The sequence below is a fragment of the Protobothrops mucrosquamatus genome, unplaced genomic scaffold (genome assembly GCF_001527695.2).
Source record: "Protobothrops mucrosquamatus isolate PMUCROS unplaced genomic scaffold, P.Mucros_1.0 scaffold454, whole genome shotgun sequence".
Taxonomy (NCBI): domain Eukaryota; kingdom Metazoa; phylum Chordata; class Lepidosauria; order Squamata; family Viperidae; genus Protobothrops; species Protobothrops mucrosquamatus.
The window spans coordinates 189,948-210,299 of record NW_015386777.1 but is presented as its reverse complement, the minus strand read 5'-3'; the positions used below and the strand labels follow the sequence as shown (position 1 = coordinate 210,299).

General features: G+C 40.3%; 1 protein-coding gene across 1 annotated transcript in view; it reads left to right on the top strand.

The window, feature by feature from the left end:
- Window positions 1–20,352, top strand: part of ADK (adenosine kinase) — a 126,263-nt gene that overhangs the window by 49,814 nt on the left and 56,097 nt on the right. Inside the window, exons 5-6 of the mRNA XM_015816460.1 lie at window positions 1,579–1,751; window positions 5,630–5,738. Of these exons, the coding sequence (XP_015671946.1) occupies window positions 1,579–1,751; window positions 5,630–5,738 (282 nt within the window). The remainder of the gene's footprint in view (window positions 1–1,578; window positions 1,752–5,629; window positions 5,739–20,352) is intronic.

Here is a 20,352-nt window from a genome sequence, read left to right as displayed (position 1 = left end):
AACCTATCAAGATCATTAAGAATTTTGTTTCTGCCTTTTACAGAATTAGTTGTTCTGCCCAATTCTTTATCATCTTTAAATTTAAAGAAAATCCCATATATTTTGTCCAAGAATCACAAAATGTTGTACGGTTCCAGGTTTGGTTTGATTTTACTCCATCCTTTTGATACGGCAAATATTCCATAGCTAATAAAATGTTAAAATCAAAAATAGAATATTGGAAGTTAAAAACACAAATTAAAATTAATGATAAAATATAATTTACATCAAACAATTAAAAAGATTGGCCTTTATATATTTCCTAACCACTGAGAAAATAACGGCCAAGTTCAACTCTAGGTCAGTTTATTCCATATCCCTGTGGTAACTCATTTAGCACTTTCTTTGCTTAGGAACTTAGGATGATAATTTTTTAATTATAGTTTTAAAGTTAGCTATGGGTAACATAGATCATTTATGACACAGATCATTTTAATGCTCTCTAAAGCTTTTTGTTCAGATTTTCCATTTTTAAAAAAAACTAAACTGTTGAATTTATTATAAAAAAGAGTATATTATTATCTGTACTATATCTTGAAATACCGTGTATCAATTTATCAAACCAATTTAGCAAGCCTTTACAGTAAGTCTGCAAAACACCTTTAAGTAACACCCCAGATAAGAGCCAAGATCTGTGCTGTAATCAAAGGATTCAGGATTCTTTACAACTCCTGTGGTAAAGAAGATTCTCCTGAGAGCATAAAAAATATACAGGTTGTAATGTGAACAGTGAGTGAAATTGGTTAACTGGTGCATGAATTTCTCTCTAAACCCACCTCAAGGTACCAACAATGGGCTATTAAAACAAAAACACATTACACTATACATTTAAGGTTATTTTTTACCAATCAAAAACTTTCTACATTGTGTTGGAACAGCTGTAATAAATTATTATATACAACCCCCTCTGGTGACAATTCCCAGTTCAATACTCACTTGAGTCAAAAGTCCTCAAAGGAATTAGAAAAACCCATTCAGCATTCTTTGATAATGAATTCTGTGTAGCTTCAGCCAACTTACCTCAGATTTATATTCTATTTGAACACAAGATATTAAAATCATTAGTTATCAGATTTAATCAGTAACAATTAACCAGCAGAACGGCTTGCCTTTAGAAGTTGTGGGTGCTTCAACACTGGAGGTTTTTAAAAAGAGACTGGACAGCCATTTGTCCGGAATGGCACAGGGCAGGGGTCTGCAACCTTGACCATTTTAAGACTTGCAGACTTCAGCTCCCAGAATTCCTCAGCCAGCAAATTATTGGTTTCATATAAAATTGGTAATAAACTATATAACTGTTTTCCTAAAACACATCCATTTTTGTTTCTTTCGACAGTCTAAAGATTTAAATAATTCCAAAGCCATCCATCAGGACGTAACTTACGCTAAAGATCTTATCTATTGGGTTTGATGTTAAAGTGTTAATTGTTCAGTATAGTTTTGCCTTTAAAACAGTTAACCCGCCATGCAGTGTGACAGAAATCTAGATGTAATGGCAAACCTTTTTGGTTCCCCCCCCCCTTTCTGCTTTAATTGCAGTGGATGATCCAGTTCCCCTACAAAGCTGCGACCTTTTTTGGCTGCATTGGAACCGATAAATTTGGGGAGATCCTGAAAAGGAAAACGGAAGAGGCCCACGTGGACGCTCACTACTATGAACAAAGCGAGGAACCGACGGGGACCTGCGCTGCCTGCATCACCAGCGATAACAGGTGGGCCCCCTTCCCCTGAGGAGCCCCCCCCACTTGGGGAAAAGGAGCAGAAGACGTGGGAAGCCCAGTTGTGTCGTGGCTTGCAGGGGGGCAGAGGCCACCCCTCGATCTGACGGGCCACATCAGGAAGGCACTGATCACCGCCCCGTTTCCATTTGGGGAAATACGGTTTCCATATCTTATTAGGGGCTTGCAACCCACCAAATGGGGCCCTCCCCTTGGTCTTTCTGGTGACTGCCTCCTGTGGAGACAATTGCTGAGAAGAAGCGGTAGAGATGGCCAGCAAATCAGATCCCCAATTCGAGTCTCTCGCCCTTTTGGCTGGGTCCACATACGGCATAAACCCGCCTTGGGCTTGGCTTGATTTGGGTTCCGTGTGGCAGATGACCCCAGCCACGGTTTATGATTTAGTGCAGGGGTCTCCAACCTTGGCAACTTTAAGACTTGTGGACTTCAACTCCCAGAATTCCTCAGCCAGCTTGGGAATTGAAGTCCACAAGTCTTAAAAGTTGCCAAGGTTGGGGACCTCTGATTTAGTGTGGGGCTTTTTTGTTCAATATGTCATGGCATAATGCAACATACAAATGTGCTCTTTGTGTCATAATAGTGTTATTTACAGTAGGATGTTCTAGGAGAGAAAATTGGTCTATATTTACAAGAGGAGTGAACAGCTGCAGATGAGTAAAAATATGAAAAGCGGCACCAGTACTCTAAAAATGGTTAAGAAAAATACTATTATTGTGGAGAAAGGATGTGGCTGTGAATTACAGAGAGGACAGGGGCAAAGTTTATTTATTTAAATGGATTTATATGGCTCCCCATCCCACAAATGAAACTCTGGGTGGCTAACAGGAATTTTTAAACATAGAATATTCTACCTGTCCTGGGATATTTGATTACCCAAAACCTTTTTGTCCAAGGGGTGAAGAGAAGGAGATGATTATCTTTCTGCTCAGGGTTGGTGGCCCTAAAAGATACGAATTGGGATTCTTGGCTATTGATAGGCCAGAGTTTTAGATGGTTTTGAAAACAGTATGAATTTGTTAGAATAAAAGAAAGGCATATATCTAGTTTTGTCAAAGGTGCTTTTTAAAAAAACCATCTTATTAATTCTATTTGAGGAATGTCCCAGGGATTGTGTACAATTGATAGCTGATTTTGACATTCAAGTTTATTGAACGATTTCAATTTAGAAATTGCAATTATACAATGTTTCCCCTTAACTTCCTTGCTGTTGACACTATGAATTATGTCTTTGCTCTCTACGCCACATTTCAAAAGAACAAATCCATTTCCATTTGTTTTTGTACTTCCCTGCACTTTCCATGATTAAATTAACTCTGCAGTTAGGGCTGACTGTTCAGTTGTGAAAAAGAGCTGTGATTATAAAATAAGGGTAACAATACTTTCCCCATTATCTCTGCTATTTTTATACATCCATTTTGAAGCCATTTTCAAAAGGTGGGCCTTCTCTCCTTGTTTGGGGAAGAGTTTATATCTTTAGTGGAACAGCCGTGGGGCAGATTTCAGGTTTGAAAATTTGCAAAGTAAGAACGTTGATAAAAGATAAAAAATGTCTGTAGGGATTTAGATAATTCTGATCATAGAAGATGAAAACCTTGCTTGTATTTAATGTGTTCCGTTTTGACAGAAGGCACCAGGATCTTTGATAATTTTTCTTATTAATACGCTCAAGATAACAAATTGTACCACACCTCCATACCAACCAGGCCTTTTTCATTTGAATTACGTTTATTTTTAAATGTTCATTGTAGACTAAAATCTATCTCTGGCTTAACAGTGTAAACCAAGGGGGGGGGGGTCTCCAAACTTGGCATCTTTAAGACTTGTGGACTTCAACTTCCAGAATTCCCCAGCCAGCATGGAATGGGATTCTGGGATTTGAAGTCCAGAAGTCTTAAAATTGCCAGGTTTGGAGACCCAGCCCTGGTCTAAACTGCATTGGTATAAGTGCACAAATAGGACAATATGTTAGTGAAAAGAGCTGGAAGAAATTTTCTGCCAGGATATGGAAGAGAAGACTTACTTTGTATATCTCTTTTTAAGGCATAAGGCTCAGGGCATTAAACAAAGGCAGCTGCCTTGAGTAGAACATCACTCCTTCTGACAGAACAGAACAGAACAGAACAGAACAGAACAGAATAGATTGTAGAATGGAATGGAATGGAATTTAATGGAATGGAATGGAATGGAATAGAATAGAATAGAATAGAATAGAATAGAATAGAATAGAATAGAATAGAATAGAATAGATTGTATAATGGAATGGAAGGGAAGAGAAGAGAAGAGAAGAGCTGGAAGGGACCTTGGAGGTCTTCTAGTCCAGCCCCCTGCTCGAGCAGGAGAACCTATACCATTTTAGATAAGTGACTGTCTGGCCTCTTCTTAAAAACCTCCAGTGATGGAGCGCCCACAATTTCTGGAGGCAAACTGTTCCACTGGTTAATTGTCCTCACTGTGAGGAAGTTTCTCCTTAATTCCAGGTTGCTTCTCTCTTTGACCAGCTTCCAACCATTGTTTCTTGTCCTGCCCTCTGGTGCTTCGGAGAATAACGTGGCCCCCTCTTCTTTGTAGCAGCCCCTCAAATACTGGAAGACTGCTATCATGTCACCCCTATTTCTTTTTTTCTTTAGACTAGCCAAATCCAAGTCCTGCAGCCGTTCTTCGTATGTTTTTGTCTCCAGATGTTTTAATCATCTTAGTTGTTCTTCTCTGAACTTTTTCCAAGGTCTCAACATCTTTTTTGTAGTATGGTGACCAAAAAATTTTGTAGTATGCTGATGGACATGGTGAGGTTTCTTTTTAGTGTTTTTTTTTATTGCCTGCATTAATCTTCCTAATCTAACCTATAATTTTAGCATTTCCTTGTCATCTTCCATATAAGTATTATATCCAACTCTTTATAATTGTTTCAAGGTCATCTTTGTTCTGTCCCCTGCTACAGGCCTATTAATCAAGTAACAAAATTGTGCAGTGTATTCCCCAATGTCTAACAAAAGAGAAAGTGGGGAGAATAATTCCTTTTTGCTTCTTTCCCCCTTCTTCCCCCCCCCCATCCTTTCTCTGCTGTAGGTAGAAAACCAGTTTGGGGCAGACTCATTGCCTGCTGGTGAAACCATGATGACATCAAAGTGTCATTGTGTGTATCCTGATGCAAATAACACGAACCTTTGCGTTTGTATCATTTTGCATTGGATGTCATAATCATACAACATCACACCCACACACACACCCACACACCCCGTCCCTGCTACCCTTTTATAATTAAATGAGTGCAGGATGGGGCAGAATGTAAAAAACGGAAAACACAAAAATGCATTCTTAACCCCTCCTTCCTATTGAAAGATTCCTGAAGATCACAAGGAGGGAAGATCCACTATCTAGATTCTTTTCCATGGATTCCCCCCCCCCTTTGTATCCTCTATATATCCTTTATATTCTGGAAGCAAACTAGTCAGGCTATTTGATGTTTTAATGCCTTTTCCACTTTTAATTGAATAATCCTTTCTATTTCCTCAAGTGTATCAGTCATTAGGTTCTTTGGGGTATCTTATTTCTCCTCCATACAGTATTAAGTGCTCAGCCACCCAAGTTGACTATTAGAGAAAACAACAATTAAATACAACACACTGGGATGAGTGTGCAGCTCCTGCTACTCAGCCTGCTAATGCTTGCATATATTATTTGAAAAATTGGGAGCGCAGAGCTGAAAGGTCGGGTAGCATCTTAAGAGTACATGGCATGATCTCGGGTGAGGTTCAGTACATTTGTTGATTAAATAATTAAGGGGTAATAGGCAAATTGTAGATATTCTAAGAGGGGATTAGAAAGCTGTTTTAATAATATTTTTTTTTTAGGTCTCTGGTTGCTAACTTGGCTGCTGCTAATTGCTATAAGAAGGAGAAACACCTCGATGTGGAGAAGAACTGGAAGTTGGTGGAAAAAGCTAAAGTTTATTATATTGCAGTAAGTGTGGTTAATGTTGCAACATGTTCACTTGCATTGAGACCTTGAATTTTTGACGTATACATGACATGTCGTGCAAACCATATCTCAGAAATGAAGGGGGAAACCCAGGGATTTATGTTCTACTCTGCTTGATTAATTTATATTTGTGTTTCCAGGCACTCATTGTTTGAGCTGCCTGTTGGCCTATTTGTTTGGGAAGAATCTATAAATTATTTTCCTGATGTTTCCTAAATTAGTATTTGTTTCTGAAGTGTAGACTATTCTCGCGATGTTTCTTGAATGCAGACAAAAGTGCTTTGGATAGGGGTGAGAGAGGAAGGAGAATAATAGACGTTCCTCCTTTCATACAACTCTGTAAGGAAATATTTGTCTAGAATATTTGTATTCACTTTTCTACCACAAGGCATCCAAAGAACTAAAAAAAAAAAAAAGTTGCAGAATTTTTTTAAAAATAGAAAAAACAGAAACTTCAAAAATTAATTAAAACCAGCAGGATTACTTTTGGAGATTACTTTTATATTCAAGAAATAAGAAAAACAAAAGTAAGTACTTTTTGAATTTCAAGTTGTATATTTTTTCCTTAACAAAACATTATTAAACATAATTAGCAAATCTCAACAATGGTGATCACCCTTTAGAAAGAAGACTATTAACTGGGAGCTCGTGACACAGCGAGGTGTGAAGCCAGTCTGGGTTTGGGGGTGTTTAGCTGACTGTGGTGGATTGTGTGTTTTTCTTGCTTAGTTCCACATCATCCCAAGGGGGCTTTTTCCAGGAGGCCACTGGACTGCCTCGTTTTTCCCTCTGAAGACGTTTCCCTTCTCATTCCAAGGAGCTTCTTCCGCTCAGGGTGGCGTTGCCAACTAGAGGAGCTAATAAGGTGGCTGGAGGTCTTTGCAGTGTTGGAGGTGACCGAGTTGCTGCTGCTGCTGACGATTGGTCTGTGTGGTGTCCCCTCTTTGTGGGTTTTGGGGCGTCCATAGATGCATGGCGTGTCTTCCCCAGGGTAGAGACGGTAGTATTGTGTCTTGTCGATGAGAGCCGAAGAGGCTTCTTGGATGAGAAGCAAAACGTCTTCGAAGAAGAACAAGAAAGTCCAGCTGCCTCTTGGGACAACCATGGCTCGGAGGACGGAGAGCCTCCACAAACATTTAGGTCAACGTCCCAACATTTGGTCTGATAGGGAGAGGCTGGTCTGATGATTGGCTAGCTCAGTTTCAGCCAGTGCCCTTTACCAAGGGAATAGACAACTGGGAATTTGCAACCAAACACTTCACAAACCAATCAGGAAGTGAGGTTGTGTAGTAGGGTAACAATAAACAAGTATCAAGATCCTATAGGGAAAAAATGGACAACGAGGCAATGGTGGTAACTTGCCAGGTGTTGGTATATTTATTTTCTTATCGGGAGAGTGTGTGAATTCCACCTCTTGCAAATGAAGTTTGTCACCTGAGGAGGGGCCAGTCTTGTAGGCCAGCCTCCCATCTTTAAGTCTCCTCAGGGAAAGCAGAAAGTTCATAAATGGCATAGAGAACATTCTGCATGAAAGAGGCTGGGATGAGACCTCCCCAAACGAGGAGATCCCAGGATATTCAAGAGCAAAGGAGACAGGAAGGAGAACCCAGAGGAGAAAGAAGAGAAGAATGACTATTTAAAGGCCTGGGGCAAGAAAGAGTAAACACTAAGAGAAAGTCCATGAAGCTCTGAAAAATGAGCTCGCCTGAGATAATTCATTTATCCCATAATTTCTATAATAGATCCAGAACTTAAAGAATTCTGCAAAGATCCAAAAAAGTAAAGAAAACAAGTCTGGTGTGGATAGCCGGAACTTGGGAGGATAAAGATTTCACAAGTTCACCTGACTGACTGATTGCTTCTGTCCATCTGGAGACGAATGGCATTGTTAGGACAGAGCAAATAGGTCAGAGTGTTACCAGGTGAAGGTGAAGAAGCTGGAGGCATAAAGAGTGTTTTCATTCATCTTCCTCACTGATGCTCAAAGCAGAAAAATAAACTGGCTATAATGGAGTTATCAAGAGAAAGATGGAATCCTAGATGTGGTCTGTATCACCTACTGCAAGTCAGGCTTGGGGGACAGCAGCAGGCCTAAGTAGAGAAGTGCTAAGTTGTAAAGACATCACTGTACAGGATAGTATGTACAAAGATTGTGAGACGCAAGGAGCTCAGACCAGAAGCCTGGGCGTTTGTGTCAAAAAGTCCATATGGTGCCCCTAAGAAGGCAGTAGAAGCACCTCACATTTTCACTTCTATTGTGCGTGCAATGCATGTAAAAAAGGTGCAGAACTTTGAACACGTGCTCATGGGTATATCATGGCTTTCTTGACCCTCTTGCCCCATGAATACCTCCGGTGTTCGTCTCCGGCCAAAAGGAGGAGAACAACGAGGGGGCTGCTGAAGTCAAAACAAAGGTGATTCAGGCGGAATGCTATGAAGAGTTCCTTGATGCTCAGAGCTACCGAGCAGTAAAATTATTTTTGCAACGATGGATTCCCGTTGAGAGTGGAGTGATGGGTGATGACATGTTGGGAAGGATTTAGTCAGCTCCTTCCCTGAGAAGGGTTAAACTACGCAACGGCTGGTCTTTCCCACTCGTGCGTGCTCAGATCCAAATTGTAGAAGGCAATTCTGACAGATAGAAACAAATAACACGAGTGTCATGTATTAATAACCGTTGCTGCCATCATATTACCTGAGGTCTGCAGGAACAGCTGGCGAGAAATATGAAAAAGAAAGAAAAGATTATCCAAGAGGAACAAATTCATTAAAAATGTTATTTTCTTCAGCTAGGGTTAATGTTCCTCCAGACTGGTGTTTTGTACAGCTCTAAATTTTTGCACAGCTGTTGTTGATTCTTGCATACGACTAAAAGCGTCCCTTTACAATCCATCAAGTAAATTGCTTGCAAGGGTTACACAAAACAGTAGAACGTGGAAATGTACCTGACTCCACACCTTCACCCCGTTGCTTGTTCTGGGGTGGGCAAGTCAGGATGAGGGTCCTGGGATGGGACAGGAGGACCCCTGAGGTCTTGCTCACTCAACTAAAAGTAATTATGCTTAATATCTCTTGCTGATAAGCCTTGTTGCGCTTTTTTCCCCCAGTCGTGTCTTACTTTTGTGATGCAGCCGGCTTCCAGTAATGAGGTCATTCAGAGATTGCTGCTGGATTAACAGCTTAGAATTTAATTGAACACTATATGAATCTTAAGAAGTTTACAAAAGACCAGCACCTCCTCTGACTCTTTAGATCTTGGGGAACATCGTCGGCCATTTTCTTTCTCTGATAATGGCTTTTCTTTCGGTCCCTTTGTGGACATGTTTGCGCTCTCTTCATGCTGATGCCTAAGAATAACATAATAAGCATCTTCATCTACTTTTCTGTACATTAATCGGATTCCTCACATTACTAGAGTCCCTTTGTCACCAGGCGTACAGCCCATGCATCCTTCTAAAATATATTTATTTGTTGTATTAGATTGATAAGGCTGTCCAATTCACAAAAGTGACTTTGGCAATAGACAATTTCATGAAACTTGAAAACAAGGAATTAAAAATAAAATAAAATACACCTTTGGGACCTTAAAAACTAAACAAAACAAGAGAAGCAATTAAGGGCAACCGATCCCAATCACATTCAAGAATCCTGCCCTGGAGGTGGAGCAGAACCCATTTTGATCTCTGGTGAGCTGGGATTTATTTATTTTTATCAAATGTTGAAATGGCCTCCTTAGCTTGAAACGCCCACTGGCGCTATTGATCGTGTCTTGAGAAATCACCAGATGCTTCTTGTTTTTTTCCTTCCATCCCTACAGCCTTGAAAGTGCAGCTAAATTTCCTTTGGCTCCCGAGAAAAGACAGCCCCGATTAGAGCATTTGCAGCAAAGTCTGGTTGCTCTGCCCAGGAACCGCCATGTGATTTTCACAAAGGAAATGTTGAACCGGAGCCAACTGCTTGGTGGCAGAGTCTGTTGCTAGGAAATCAAGGTCCTGAGGCAATTAATGACAAAGCAAGCAATAACAAGGAGACAGAATTACAGATTTAAAAGAGGGAAAAAGTGGTTGGCGTTATAATTACCCAAAGAAATCTGCACTCATTAAATAGGCTGTTTTTATGATTGACTTTAATTGGAGGTTAGTGCAGATACTTAGCTCCTTCCCCACCCCTTTAAACACACGCGTGTGCCCAGGCTGTAGAAACACAGAAGCCTCCTGGCCCTCCAGGCGCTCGCCTGCAATTTGATCCCTACTGGCAGAGGCGTTTTCTGGGCCGCCATTTTGCATTAGCCTATTGTGCCACCATGTTTTTGCCTCTTTGGAATAAAACATCCACTCCCATTCCCTCAGGTGGGTTGGGCCGAGTAGGAGAACGTGGCTTCAGGAGGAGGAAGGCCCTCGGCAGAGACCCACCTGGCTGCTTTGGCAATAGTGGTTTATGCACAATTATTAATTATTTTTTTAAAGATACCCAAAGGCAGGGAAGAATAAAGGTCCGTGAACACACAATCTGGAGGTTTTGCCCTTCGAGTAGCATGATTTGAGCATGCTGTATCTGTGAGGGAGATGAACAGTTTTAAAATTAGGTAGGTAGGTAGATAGATGATAGATAGATAGATAGATAGATAGATAGATAGATAGATAGATAGATAGATAGATGAGAGAAAGATGGAATATAGATAGGTAGATAGATAGATATAAACATAAGATAAAGGTGGATGATAGATAGATAGATAGATAGATAGATAGATAGATAGATAGATAGATAGATAGATAGATAGATAGATAGATAGATAGATAGATTTCCTAAAGATTATTTTCCTGAGATGTTTTAGATGGAAGTGCCCAGTTGTTAGCTCTTTTTTTAAAATCTCTAGATTCTTTGTTTTGGTATAAGCTGCAGTAAAACCAATCCCGCAGTTTCTATTCTCCCCTTGCAATCTTTCGATTGGGAAATATTTTAGAGACAAATTAGAGGGATTTGCGCTCCCATTCTGCTATTTTTTTGTAAACTAGTTTCCTCCCCCTCTCTTCCTTTTATTAAAAGGGTCGCTTTTAACCACACAGTGGGATTTGATTCCGTGTCTTCTCAGTCGAATCGGGAAGCCTATGATAGCCCTGGCAGGATTTCTCTGAGTGAATATTTGGGAAGAACGCACAATGGTAAAATTCTCCAGATGTTTAATCAAATGCTGAACAATGGAGCCTCCGCAAATTCTGCCCAGCCATCTTTGAATGTTGCTAATCGGAGGCCAGTGCCAGGCTGTCTGCTTGTTAAATACCCCGGCACCCCTGGGGCAGGAGACAGCTGCTCTTAACTGCTATGAAATTGGGTAGCTCCGTCTAGTTTCAGCTGCCCTTGGGCTATAGCGCTGCAGTTAATTTAGACCACCCCAACACACCTCCTTCAGGGGATGTTTTTTCAAAGCTTTGTAATTAAAATGATAAAACATCGTTATTACTTTGAAAAGGGTGATGTACAATTTTGCACTTGACAGATACCTACAGACAGATGCACAGCCTGCCATTCTTACGGGCTTAATGGTTGGAGATCCAGTGTGTCTTTTCCAAGCTGTAGCAGGGCATAAATAAATATATTCCACACTCACCAGAGGCAAAGTGGGAAGACAGACTTCATCTTTCGGGGAAGATTTTGAAATTCAGATATTCGGCTGCTTAAACTCTACAATGTTGCTTACTAAAACATGCCAGGTGAATGACTATGGAGATATGTCAGCTCTGTTTTTTTTTCCTCTGTAGGAAAAAAAAGCTCACTGAATATAGTCAGGTTGAGGCAGAATAGGCTTTCAGATAAATCAAGATTATTTGATATCTGATATAGGTCTTATTTACTAACCCATTTAGTAGCAATGGGTTAGGAAGCATAGAAATCTGCATGAATTTGAAATTTGGAAATCTACTGAAACCTTGGTTTTGTCCAGACAGCATCTCATGTATCTTATTGCCTTGTTTGAATGGTTTGTAATTGTGATTTATCTCTATGTATCAGTTGATGACTGATTCGTCTGAAGGCCAGGAAATTCCTAGCATTTTGGAATTTAGTTTGGTTCAGGATGCTCTGAGCTTTCCAGTTGAAAGTATCGCTGAGTCTGTCTGTGTACGGTTTGATTAAGGAGCTTTCGGCGTATCTTTTGACAACTAATTATTTTTCATGCATTTGCTCTGGTGGTCCTCTGCCTATCCATCCTACATGGTGGCTGTTATGTCCTTGCACTCTACATTGTAAGTGACTCCTGTTCATTCTTTTTGGGCTTTACTTAAAGTGTTTTGGAAGGCTTTAATTGGTTTGCATGCTACGGTGATGCCATGTGGCTGTAATGGCCTGGTGGTTTCTAAGATGTTTTTAATGTATTCAGGCAATGATTTCCAAAGGAACTGAACAGGCTACTTTGTCTAGCACAGGGATCCCCAAACCCCGGTCCGTGGCCCAGTAACGGGCCACAGCATGCCAGCAACCAGTCCACGCAAGCAAGCAAAGCCCCATCCATGAGACGCAGGCAGCACACAAAACCAGGCCCCCTCCGGTCCACGGAAAACCCTCTCTCCATGGAACCGGTCCCTGGTGCCCAAAAGGTTGGGGACCTCTGGTCCAGCAGATGCTGTGAATATTCCTTAAAGTGATATAAATATAATTCAGTTTAAAAAAAATAGATTTAGTTGTTGTTGTTTTTTTTAAAAAGTACTGTTGTATTATTTTGCTTACCTTTGAGCTTGTCAGGACTGGCTTCATTTACCTCAGTCTTGTAATTTACTGCAGCAGTTAATAAAGGAGAAAAATAAAGCGCAATGGAGTGATTTCATTAAATTAGAGAAAATTAATTTAAATAAGCATTCTTTCTCCATAAATTACCTTTGCTTTTTTCTCCATAAATTATCTTTGCTTTTATCTAGATGAATGAACATCTGTGTATTTGATATATTAGCTACGTTTTCTCCAGTTGCCTCTTTTTTGTTAGATCTCTACCTCTCTTTTACTACGTTAGTGTGATGGTGCAGCTGTGGAAGGCTTTAAAGGACTTCAACTCCCAAAATTCCTGACCAATTTTTTTCCAGCTCAAGTTTACTCAAGATGGCGTTTGGCATCAACCATTGCGATCTTTAATGATGTTTTTGAATTTAAAAAGCACTACTGCACAAAGATACTGCCGCTTAGGATTGTGTTGGGGGAGTGGAATGATAAAAAATGTACCATTTTTAGAAAAAACAAAACAAAATACAACAGAAGACAAAATAGTAACAAGTCAAAAACTAGAATATAAATCAAAACAGTACTTTGGAAGCTTGCACCCTTTCAATACAGTCTCATAAATCCAAATAAACATAAAATAATAATTGACAAATCAGAGAACATGTAATAATATCAATTTGATATTAATAATACTGAATAATAGCAAACCATTTAATATTAAATGATATTAAATTAGAATCTATTACACACAATAAATTACAGCCTTGAGACCTTTCCCTATTCATGGATGATACTCTTTTAGAAACAACGAAGAATAAAGAAAGAAAGATCTAGCCCTGATTTGTTCCTTCAGAACTTCTAACACTGCGCCCTTCATGACTGTAATTGAGTCCATTCCTCTTACTCCTGGTTTTCCTCTTTTTTTCCTTCCGCCTTTCCCAGCATGATGGGCTTCCCAATAAGGCAGCAGAGCAGGAGGTGAGGGTGGAATTTACCCATTACATATACTTCCTACTTAAAGCCATAACAACTTTGAACCTGTCAGATCGCATCATTATGTTATTAATTAATTTTACGGGACAGTATTATTTAATAAATGCTATGCTCCACTTCATTCTGTAACTGGTACGGAGAGATTCTGGGTATGGACTCTGGTACACCTTGACCTAAAACTATCAGTGTAACAAATAGGTGTGACCGGTTTTTCCCGCCTTATGTCTAGAAGAGTGTGCCTATAGGAGACTTCAGCGGGGAGGAAGTCCTTCACTCAGCTTGAAGAAGCCAGCCCAGCCAACTTCCACGGCTCTTTGGGTTAACTCCAAGTTCCCCTTTTGCACTCATGACAACAGGGGCCGACTTGTTAATTTGCCCTCTGTAAGGCAAGGCGTTTCAGGATTTGACTGAATGGTTGTCGGTCCTGTGGAGAAACCCACTGACCTTAATGGGCCGCCTCTCCTTCCTCCGGGGAATTAGAGAGAGTGGCTGTCAGTCTCACCCTTGTTCCACGGGGGCTGTTGGCGCCCGTTCTGGTAGAAAAGAGTAGGCATTAAAATTGAGGCTGTATCTCTGTCAGTAACAGTTACTCAAATCTGCATATGTTTGTATGTGGGTGTGCAGACACTCTCAAGAACCAAAAGCACATTTGTTTTTAGATCAGTAAAGCTTGCATCTCTTAGAAAAGGCAGGAAAAGAATGGGGGGTTCCCACTCTGAGATAATATTCCACATCCTCACTATTTATCTTGGGACAAACTTCATAATAACTTTGAAAGCACGGTGGAACATTTTGATTGCAAATGCACGACTCCGGTTAGAGAGAGCTTGCTTTGTCCCTGCCCAGATCTTGTCCTGGCCACGCTCCCTTTTTGATATGTGGTCTCTGGCAGGCTACTCATATGTCACAGGCAATCTCTGACCTACTGAAGTATGGGGATATAAATTGAACCCAAAGTATAATAAGCAAGTGTAGAAAAATAATAATCCGATCAACTGGTCTAAAAAGTAAAGACTTTCTTTGGAAAGCACAAAGTTTTCGAGGGAAGCCTCTGAAACATTGAGTGTGTTTCTGCTTCTAATAGTGGCCACAATTGATTCCATATGAGAAAGAATTTGGGGAGAAGGAATTTGAAGTGCAGGAAGGGTTCATATAGGAAGGGTAAATGCAGGATTCCATGATGGAGCGTAGAGCAGGGTTGGTTTTTCTGATGAATGAGCAACAGCCTTTCTGTAGCAGCTGGGACTTCAACTCCTTTCAAAGGCAACCTCATTGTCTCATTCTGTTGCTTTATTTATTAATTTAGATAGCGGCTACACTGCGGTAACTTAGGGGTGAAAAACAAATCTCAGTAATTGGCTTTCTCTGATGGTTGGAATAATCAAGAAAACCAATGAAAGGTCTTCCAAGGTCTTCAGCCACCTGGGAGTTTGAGAGCCCTGCGAATCCACCCCAGTGCCCACCCAGCAGGCATCTTCCAAGCTTGCCTGCTTGCCAGTAAGCCCCCTCCCTCATTATCAGTTGTGCTTTATTAGGCCCTTCATGGAAACCGCTGGCTTTCTTGTGAAGCTTAGGTGTTGATGTTCAACACCATGGCCATCTCATCCAGGGTTTACAGGTAGTTCTGGAATTATGGCCATAATTGAGTCAGGAATTATGACCATATGTTGTGCCGGTCATTAAGCAGGTGGTCATGTGATTGTGCCCAATTTTAGGACATTTTTTGCAGCGGTCATTAAATGTGGTGGTTAAAAGGGAACACTGCAGTCCTCAAGCAAAGTCCTTGTCTGCAATGGGCTTTTTTTTTTTTTTGCCAGAAACCAGAAATAAATGCCACTTTCTGGCAAAAATTGCCTTGAACGACAGTCCTGTGACTGCAGAAGGCTGCAAAGAGCTGGGAATGTGGGCTGGCAGCCAAGTGCCCAAAATGCAGTCACATGACCTTGTGGGGGGGGGAACGTTGAAACTTCAAATCCAGGTCATAAGTACCTTTTGGGGGAGGGTCCATCATACCTTCGGGCACTAAGCAAGTGGTTTTAAGTTGAGGACTACCTCAGTTTGTCTGAATAACCAGTCTGTACCCAATAGTCCTCACTCCAGGGAACCTTGCCCCCCAATATTGTCTTCCTCTGAAACCAGCTTTTCGGAAAGGGGGGTGGGGATAAATCTTACACCATCTCCCTAAACTGCATGCAGAAAGGCAGAGAACAAAAGGCCAAAATATTATTTATTTCATTTGGGGGGGGGGGTTGCTGATGGGAGCAAAGAGTTGCTCCACTGATGGATGGGCTGTTTTCTCTGGCCTCGCCCCTCCTGCCCCGTCTGTTGTCCTACCTAGGAGTTGCCTGATTCAGACAGAATAGAAATTTAGCACATAAAGAAATGAAATCCCGTACATTTGCAGATCATTGCTTCTTTCATATTAATAAAGTCAGAGCTTTGAAATGCCTGGACACTGCGTGATTACACCAAATTACATTTACAGCCTTCCTTGATTGCAAGGAAATTTAATAGAGCCAACTTGAATAATAAGGAATCAAAAGCACTGTCTATTTAATAATAGCGAACTACCTTGCAATTAAAAAGAGGAGTTGATTTCCTTTATTTTAACGGTGGTTCTTTGAAGATGTTATTTGATTTTTTCCAAGCGGAATGACATAAAATGTAGTTTATTAGACGGGATGATGATGGCGTATTTCATGCTTGTTCAACGGAACTTTGCTTTCAATATTTTGGAACTCTTAAAGCTCCAGGAAATGGCTGTTCTACAGTCATTTCTCCTTTTTTTCTGTCTGGTCTTTAAAGTCCAGGAAGTATTTGAAATTTATGGCCAGCTTTTGAGAGCAGAAAAGCAGATTCAGCCCAGAAGTATTTCCTGTTGAGATATTAATGTAATTCCACAAGCAGAATTGATTTTTCATTTGTAAAGCAGAGCTTTGAAGTAGCAATTCATTGCTCTGGGTTATCACGATAATCATTCTTCGTTTAGATGCTGAACTGATTATCAGCCTATCTGATGGGAAGAATGTATCACTTCAGCTTAATAATATATTAATGAATTTTGACATAGGCTAGTTGATGTCTTTTTTTAAAAAAACTGAATGAACTCTTCATCACTTACTCTCAATTATATAACCTTTCATTTGAAGTTTGAGTACTGCTTAGAAGTTAATTGTTGAACCTTACTACCTAAGGCTTGATTTTTGTGTTGTTTCTGATGATTTTCGGTAGCTGATATTGTAGCAGAACCATGATAATATTGAAGTTAGATGGCCTGATAGATGCCATCAAGTTAGACTTGAACCCTGCGTGGAGAAACGCTCACCCAGTGTGTGGGTTTCTGCATACTGATCGTCTGTCTCATCAGGGGAACTGCCAATCTTTATTTAATCCAAGATTAACTGGTTCTTTTTGCGCTCTTAGTAATCATTTCTAAACCCATAATTTGCAGATATCTCTCAGCTTTCTCTTGCTCATTCTCAGTAGCCGTCATTCACAGCTATACCTGACTAGGGAACAGACCGTTGCTGCAGTGAGGCTGGACTTTGTGGTGTTTGGTGTCATCTGCCATTTCTCAAACAGCGTTTCGGTCAACTATTTTGATACCAGCCGTCATTTCTCCCAGCCTCACCATTCTGATAACATATTAACTGTATAATACAGGAGGACAATAGGCATCATCTACTCTATTCTGTTTCTCTAAACTTGGTGTTTACAAAAGATTCTTGTCTCTTGTAAAAGTTCCTCAGAAACTCAAGTTTATTCTGGTAACCTGTAAATCCATTTTACATTCTGGCATACTCTTCATAATCAAAGGCCTGATTGTAACCTCCTTCTGTATTCTGTAGTTTCCTCGTAATCTTGTATAGCTGAAAATCTCATTATCTGTCTTGTCATCTATCTGCTCTTATGTCAACTATTTCAAAACATTCATTTGGCCTTTCTTGTTTCTTTCTTCCGTTGTGTGGCTCTAATCGTACAGAACAGGACCAGATGACTTGCCAACTGTGATATGATTCGAGCCACATCTGTGCATACGATTCTAGGTGTTTCCAGGCCTAGAGATGTTTTTTTTAAAATGTATATATCAAAGTAGAGGAGAGTTCAGTCTCCTTCCAGTTCACTTTGGTGTGTGTGTGTGTGTGTGTGTGTGTGTGTAGTCAATATCTAGGCTTGAAAATACCTAGTACCAGATTATGCACAGAAATTCCAGAATCCTATCACATGATTCTGTGCCAGTTATTCTTGTTCTATAATGTTGTCAAGGAGTTGGCGTGGAGTTGTTAGAATTTAATTGTCTTTGCAACTTTAAATGCAAGTACATAAGAATTCAACTAAGTCCCATTTTGCATTGTATTCATCTCAAGAACTTCCTACTAGAAGTGGGGGTGTTGATGGATCCCAGGCTAATTTTCTATTCATCTAGAACAAGCTGCATTGGAAATTTGTAGGAAATAAGACGATATTCCAATAAAATTTAGCGCATAGTATTTATAAATTACACATTGATGCGTAATATAATATTTATACAGTCACTAAATCTCAGTTCCTGGTCTGAATTCACATGCATGTTCTCTGATCCTCTGAAGTGGAAATCAAACGGTGGTCCCGGTCTGTTGGAGGGGGCCAATTGCGTGCACTTTGAAGTCGATTCCACGATGTGCGATTGTGATCCTCAAGTACTTTTTCTAAAGTGAAGGCTTATGATCCTCTCTGCAGTTGGGTTTTTCAAAGTAAAGGCAGTTGCCATGTGGATGCATGCCTGGGCCACTAGGATTTCTCCCTTCTAGAGAGACAATTCACTACATTCTGGAGGGTTACCTGTGAAACCCCGGGGTGTGCCCAGTGCCACACTGTCACAGCAGTGATTGGAAGCCCATCTCGGTTCAGTAAAAGCAGCCCTTTGGGGTGAGGAAGATCAGTTACCCTGGGAGGCTACTTCACAGACATTATTGGATCGTTTTTACTTGATCTGGGAGAAGGCGATGAAGGCAGAATTGCAACAGGCCGGCCCGTCTGCAGCAGCTTGGCATTCTTTAGATCCCCTAAGGCTGAAGTAGTTCCCCTACAGCAAATCACGGATTTCTTTTTGCAGAGAGAAAATCCAAAGAGCTTCCTTCTTTTTGAGAAGACGCCAGCAAGCTCATCTCACAGAATCCAGCTGAAACTTTGGGCCGTGTGTTGTCCAGAATGCCAGTTTTATGATCAGATTCATTCCCGCCACTTCTAAGCAATAATCCCTGGCAGTCTAGAGAGAAAAAACTTATTTTTCATTTCTTCTCACAGACCATAACATGATGTCATCTTGAAAGTAGCCAAATGTTGCTCTAGAGCTTGTATATTATTAGAAGACAGTGGAACTTGACAATGTTCAGACAGACTCGAAACAAATGATGCAATTTGGCATCACCACCTAAGTTTTTGTGTTATTTTTATTCTGCTACTTTATATTTTCTAGCGGAGCGTGATTTTGTCTTTTGTATTTTTACAAAGTGGTGATTTAGTGTGAAGCATTTAACCTCTTTGCATTGTAGTATTTGTACTCATTACTATACAGTGCCACAATAATGTCATTCCACATATAACTCTAGCATCTTTTCTTTCCCTCCTTCTCTCCCTGGGAAAATAGAGGGAGGGGTTCTTAGTTCTTTGCCCCCACCCCACTGTTAAAATGCAAATGCTGTTGTATATACCGATGCAAGTCTTCCAGCCTGCAGATTTACTCTTGAAGTTGCTACTGGTTTCCAGGGTGCTTATTTGTTGATGGCATTCCTTGGCGGGGCCATAACGCTGTCCTTGGATGTGGGTAGTGTGCTGGTTGAGTCAGTAACAAGCCAACTGTTACGGTTTCTGCATCCTGCTAGTGTTATTGTTAGCCATGGCAGTTTATTCATCAGAGTTTATACTGCAGCTAACAGTTACATCTAATGGGCATCTCCATTCAGGTTCACTTTGGGCCTTCCTTCTTCCTCTCCTTCATGCAAGTAATTAATAAATACCTTGAGGTGTATCCTTTGCCACTATCCTTAATACCATTCTCTAGTTCAGGAGTCTCCAAACCTGACAAGTTGGCTGGCTGAGGAATTCCAGGAGCTGAAGTCCATAAGTCTTAAAATTGCCACCTGTTTCAGTTTGTTGAACAGCCACGGAGGAGTACCCTTTGAGTATAATGTTTGAGCCAGGTGTGCAGCTATGCCTTTGTAAGCCCATCTAGCCTATCAGTAATGAACTTGCTAATCAGAATGACATAAGTTACTTTGCCAGGTTTTTTTTGAAATCAAGATATATTATGTGTACCATGTTTCCATAATCTACTAAGCCTCTAATTATTTCTTTTAAATGTGGTATAATACTACTAGCTTAGCAAGATTTATCCTTAACCAAGTTCAACACTTAACATTTCAGCTTAAGAATGGGAAAGCTCCGTTCCCTTTTCCTGCTTCCATTGCAAGTTCCAACTAAGCATGGTCTGTTCTTGGCAATAGGGTGCAGAAGAATTAAATTAAAGGTTTGATATAGAAGCTAGAGTTTTAGAAATGTTGGTCCGAATTCAAATCTGAGTTTGGATAAGTTCTGGGATTGTGCTGATTTGAGATGTTTCCTTCGATGTTTCTCTCTGTCTTTTTGAATAGCTGAGCTTTAAGCTTTCATCATGAACTTATTTTCCATACTAACATTAAAAGAGCTCTTGAAAAAGATCCGTTTTCAAGGTAAACATTAAGTGAGTTATTTCTTACCCCCTGAGTTTCTATTCCTGCAAGTACCAAATGAAGAAGATTAGAATCTTGGTGTAATAACTTGATTGACATTTTCTTACCTCCTGCTGTTGGTGCGCACTATATATTAAACAACACAAGAAGATTACACAAGTCTGGCTCACTTTTTTTTTTGTAAA